At 39.1% G+C, this 6,000-nt stretch overlaps 1 protein-coding gene across 1 annotated transcript in view; it reads left to right on the plus strand.

Annotated features, from left to right (window-relative positions):
• GALK2 (galactokinase 2) overlaps positions 1–5,514 on the plus strand; it is a 47,416-nt gene extending 41,902 nt beyond the window's left edge. Inside the window, exon 10 of the mRNA XM_058811790.1 lies at positions 4,918–5,514. Within this exon, the coding sequence (XP_058667773.1) occupies positions 4,918–5,125 (208 nt within the window). The 3' untranslated portion in view covers positions 5,126–5,514. The remainder of the gene's footprint in view (positions 1–4,917) is intronic.
• The last annotated feature ends 486 nt before the right edge of the window (positions 5,515–6,000 follow it).

Raw genomic sequence — 6,000 nt, forward strand, 5'->3', positions numbered from 1 at the left:
CAGTTACCTGTGCCACGTTCCATTATACACAGTTACCTGTGCCACGTTCCATTATACACAGAGTTACCTGTGCCACGTTCCATTATACACAGAGTTACCTGTGCCACGTTCCATTATACACAGTTACCTGTGCCATGTTCCAGTATACACAGAGTTACCTGTGCCACGTTCCATTATACACAGAGTTACCTGTGCCACGTTCCATTATACACAGAGTTACCTGTGCCATGTTCCACTATACACAGAGTTACCTGTGCCATGTTCCATTATACACAGAGTTACCTGTGCCACGTTCCATTATACACAGAGTTACCTGTGCCATGTTCCATTATACACAGAGTTACCTGTGCCATGTTCCATTATACACAGTTACCTGTGCCATGTTCCATTATACACAGAGTTACCTGTGCCACGTTCCATTATACACAGAGTTACCTGTGCCATGTTCCATTATACACAGAGTTACCTGTGCCATGTTCCATTATACACAGAGTTACCTGTGCCATGTTCCAGTATACACAGTTACCTGTGCCATGTTCCAGCAGACACAGTTACCTGTGCCATGTTCCAGTATACACAGTTACCTGTGCCATGTTCCAGCAGACACAGAGTTACCTGTGCCATGTTCCATTATACACAGAGTTACCTGTGCCATGTTCCATTATACACAGAGTTACCTGTGCCATGTTCCATTATACACATTGCCATGTTCCAGCAGACACAGAGTTACCTGTGCCATGTCCCAGTAAAGCAGTGAGCATGGCAGTGACAGCCTCTGGCAGCAGGAAGCTCAGCACAGGAATGGAAATTGTGTCCCCCATTTGTGCGGAGCTCCGTGCTTCCATGGTGACACAGCTCCAGCCATCTCAGGCAGGGGGACACTGGCTGGCAGGCAGGAGAACAGCCACAGCACCAAAAGCAAAGCAGCAGTTAGGATTTTTTCTAAATTAAATTAAAATTCATCAGAGCATTTCAGTTCCAGGGAACAAAATATAAACAGTAAAGGAAAAAAGTGATGTGTGTGCCCATGTAACATCAGATTTCTGATTTACCAGCAGAAGAGCCCACAGTATATGATGGCAGAGCTAAGTACCACAGTGGAGTGTCATTCAGATTGAATGATTTCAAATTTATATATTAAAATTATTTCATCTAGGTTTTTTTATTGTATTCTTTGCACAGAAAAAAGTAAATTGTTTGTTCATTATTCTTTGCAGTCTTGTCCCATCAAGAATATTTCCTAAGAAATGCATCTTTCTTCTCTAGAATTTTAGTATTAAATCTTTTTCTGATTCAGTAATTAGATTTCTAAAAGTGTATAGCTCTTCTGGATGAATGCAGCTTAAGCCACCATCTAATTTTTGGAAAAAAAGTCTTAACTTTTCTTAAGTTGTACATTAAAAAACCTAAAGAACATAAAATCACTAGTCACTCCAGGAAGACTTGGCTGATGTGATTATAGAAATGGTCAGGAACTACATAAATTACATTCTTTACTCACAATGATATACAGCCGCCCTGTAACTTTCAAAAGCTTTTCCAAAAATACATTCCACAGAATTGCCTGAGTCTACTGCTGCTCTCTCCTTACAAGGTTTAAACTGTGAAGAATAATCTGCATATCCAGATGTTTTCTCTTTTGCCTAGATCTTTATGTTTTAGTGTATAACCTCTGCCAAGAAAGAAAGGGATCCATACTTGCTGTGGTTTGTAGTGCTGAAAACTGTAACCACGAGTTGGTCAGTTGTTTTTTTCACTTTGCAAAGATTGAAGACTTGTGCTTTCTCTAACCCTCCTCATGCTCTTAGTAGCTGGTTTACCTGTTAGTCTTCTAAAGCAGGTAACACAGCAGATTACTAAACAGTTAAGGGACAAAAAATCTGATGTGAGCTCCTGAGTAAGTTAGGTACTCTTGAAAATCTCTCAGTCCTTAGTGTTGCACATAACTTACTTTCATTTTCTTACTCTCCATCTTTTGGTGCTATAAATCCTGATAATTTTTGTGTTCCCAGCCATGCCTCTTACATGACAGACAGATGAATCCTCTCTGACCACTTTTAAAAGATACAGATTGTACATTACATTGTACATTACATCCAGGTACATTATGATAGCAAACACAATCCTGCATTTTATCAAGACTCTTACCATTTCTACTGATGATTTTCTTAAAGCAGCAGAGCCTGCAGTCATGGCATAATTTGAAATTTCAACAAAGCCAGAAACAGTTAAAGATGCTATCCAAATGCAAACTAAATTACAAAGCAGAATAAGCACAATCCTCTCCATTTATAGATTTCAATCTTACCGCGTCAACTCCATGCCTTCTGAAAAGCTACTTCATAATTTTAAGTATTTCAAATTAACAATATTGCTCTGGGGGTTTTTTACGTCTTAAAAGCACGGTTATTTTTAAAATGGACTACTACCATGTCTTGCCCACTGTTTCCATATACCAAACTATGGGATTTCCTACTTACTCCCTCCTTTTATTCTTTTATTCTTCTTTCCTTTGCTGCACTACTCATATTTTTACTCATTTACACCCCCATAAGCTAATTCTCTTTATGTCCAGTGAAGACTGGAACAAGATACACAAACATTTGCAGAAGCAAAGGCCAGACCCTGGGACTGGGGGCTGAGTGCCCCAGCCCTGGAGTGTAGCCCCAGCACCCTGCTCGCTGCAGCACAGCCCAGCATGAAACACATGAAACCCACAGCTCCCACTGCGTGGGGCAGCTCCCCATCCACAGGATTGTCTGCTCAGACTCCTCTCCAAAAGATCCCAGTGCACAAGAGGAGTGTCTGGCCAGGAATCCCACTTTACCAGAGGGGTCCAGCTTAGTAGTGAACTGATTAAAACTTTAATGAGGCAGTTTCAGACCTGTTTCAAAGAGAACTTCCTTGTGTTTGATCTAGAAACCTCCCAGGCACCTCATCTCCTGCAGACATAGAATTAGGTGCTCCCTCCTGGATCCACGTAGTACCAGGTACCTGGTTTTCAGATGGTGCAGCACTGCCCATCAGGTTCCTCAGCAGCCCCAGGTGGCTGCTGTCACCACATTTGACACTGTTAAGCCACAGTATTTTGAAACACAGTGACTTCAGCTCTGCAACAGGCATATTTTCTGTCTACTTTATGCTTTATTTCTACTAAGTATTCAAAAATGACTCAGTAAAAATGAGGCATGAGCATGACCACAGAGAATTATGAAATCAATAAAAGGTTCAGAATAATTCTGAAGGGATTTTGGTTGCCTACCAAAATAAAAGCCAGACACCATCTGAAATACGAAGTTCTGTCTGAGGTAACAGACAAAGTGAGTACAGACAATTGATTTAACGGACACTGAAAAGTGGATTTGGCCTTATAAAGTCAATGGGAATATCCTTATTGATTGCAACTGATACTGGATTGGGTCCTGCTCATTTTAGGAGGTTGCTCCATGGACTAGAAACTACCAAAATTGCATCAGAGAATGAGTGGCTTACAGGAATAACAATAAGTAAAATAAAACATCAACAGGAAATGCAGAATGAACATAAAATCGAGTCAATATGAAGGGTGGCACCACACAGACACACTGAAGAAAGTGTTTCTGTTCAAGAAGAGATGTGTGTTTAGAATCAAACACATATGCAAGTACTTGCTTGAAATATGACCTAAACCTCTACTAACCCAGCACTACACCAGATTCATTTAACATAAAATGCACACATGAAGAATTACAACAGCCCACTCTAAATAAGCTGTCATTTTCCAATGCTATTCACATGATATTGTCTCTCCCTCTAACATATTCTAGGGCTGGTGAATCTCTCCATACATGGCAATTGGAAACAAATCAAAAGTATTTGTTTGTAAGTCAGATTAGATCTCCCAGAAGAATAAGATTTCAGAAGAGTTTTCTAAATCTGACTGGTTCTATTCTCATTAAGTTAGAAAAGCCCCAAAGTAACTCCTTACATGGTCTTTTCCTACTTTTTCCAAGTAAAGATCAGGAACGCAGGTAAGCAAACTATTGAAAACAGTGCTAAATTCTAATGAGATGGCATCTGAGTCTTGCAGTGTAACAGCATGGGATTTGCTCTAGGACATTTCTAGCAGGCCAGTGTCTTGAGGCTGGGAATGGTTTATATTTTGCATGTCATTTATTTGTCATTGTTCTTTCTGTTCACACTCCTCATTAAGAGCATTTTTTGGGGGGGGGGGGGACTACATTCATACTTTACCTCTACTGCTGTCAGTCTTAAGTTCTTGAGGTTCCTCTAAAGAGAGATACTCACCTATGTCCATTCAGCATAAACACAAGTTTATGTGACTTTATTTATACAGAGTGCAGTGACTCTATGACTTTTTGAGAGTTTCTGAACTCTCCTTTTCTTGACTGGCATGCTCAGTAGTCATGCAGAAGCCTGTGAATCTTCAGCATGGTTTAGATCTGTCCTGGAAGAATAGAGCTATTTGTCTTTGCCACATTAGAAAATGGCTTGCATGCCTACATCCTGTGCAATTAGTTTATGAACCCTCTTTTGTTATTTTTGTCATGTATTTTTGTTTTCACTTCTGATGTCTTATGAATGTTGCTAACACAATTCCTTTCTTCTCCTGCTTTCTTCATCTCAGCTGTGCTGTGATCCTAAAAACAGCTGATGCTGAAGCTTTAAAAAACAAGGGGACTTTTGGAGCTGACAGAAATTACTATATTGCAGTTTAAGGCATCAGTACTTTTCTTAGGTCCAAAAGGGTAACTGCAAATTTCTGTAGTGTTACATACAAGGAAGTGAACATCAGAAAAGTCTGATGACATGGGAATACTCAAAACACATCTGAGTTTTCTATAAAAATTTATATATGACAAAGTACCTCTTTTTGGTTTATTTTACATGATTTTTTCCGTTGTTTTTTTCTTTTAGGCAATTTGGGGCCATTGGGTCACGTCTGACTGGAGCTGGATGGGGTGGCTGCACTGTGTCAATGGTGCCTACTGACAAGCTGAACACTTTCCTAAAAAATGTAAAAAAAGCTTATTACCAAACGGATGGCCAAAGGTTAGCAGGGGAGAATAACAGCCTGTTTGCTACCAAACCTGGAAGAGGAGCTTTGGTTTTTGTTGAGGCCTAAAGAACGTAAAAATTTTAAAGAAACTATGTACAGCATGTAGAACTGGCAGTACTTCCCATGCCACAGTACATGAATGCTTTTTTCTGGTTTGTATTGTAATGAGCAGTTGGTATTATCAAAATGTATTTCTGAAGAAGCAATTAAAAGTAAACTCTTTGATTATAAAAGTCTTTTTTCCCCCATATTAAATATATCTTTCAGTATAAACATTGATTTACTAAAACCTAATGACAGGGAAAACTGAAATTAAAATAAAGATGATGATTTGTTACTGATGATTTCCCATTACTGGATTAAAAGAGAGATGAGGTGTGCAATGAGCTGCCTCAGTGGAGGGAGGGTACCTTGCAGTGTTTACAGGGCTGTTCAGTGCTTTTCCTCTTCAGGTCCTGGGCATTGGGTTTTTTGGAGTGTTTTGTAAATAAGGAAGATTAAATTGAAGCACTAAAAGAATTGGAAGGGCCTTGCTAAACATTTGAAGTTTTTTTTTCTCCACAAGTAGGATAATTACTGTTGTAATTAATGATAATATTGGAGGAGCACCTGCAGGCCAAGTAAAGCATTAGGAATACATTATGTTGAGTAGGACTTTTCTCCTAGGGATATTTCTTAGTGTCTTTGTGAAGGTATGAAAGTTTCAACAAAAATGAATGCTATTCATGAGTTGTATGATGTGACAACTTAAGTGAATGAGCAAATAATGAAGCCAATGGATTTTGAGTGATCCAAACACCAAACTCTCATGCTTGAGTCCCAGCTGTGCATCTATATCATAGAACATTTTCATTTTATGCAAAACTATTATAAAGGACTAAATATGATCTGCTGAGCATGTAAAAGAACAATTAAAATGTAGAAGGAATAATTAATGAGAG

This window comes from Ammospiza caudacuta, chromosome 10, assembly GCF_027887145.1.
Source record: "Ammospiza caudacuta isolate bAmmCau1 chromosome 10, bAmmCau1.pri, whole genome shotgun sequence".
Classification (NCBI taxonomy): Eukaryota; Metazoa; Chordata; class Aves; order Passeriformes; family Passerellidae; genus Ammospiza; species Ammospiza caudacuta.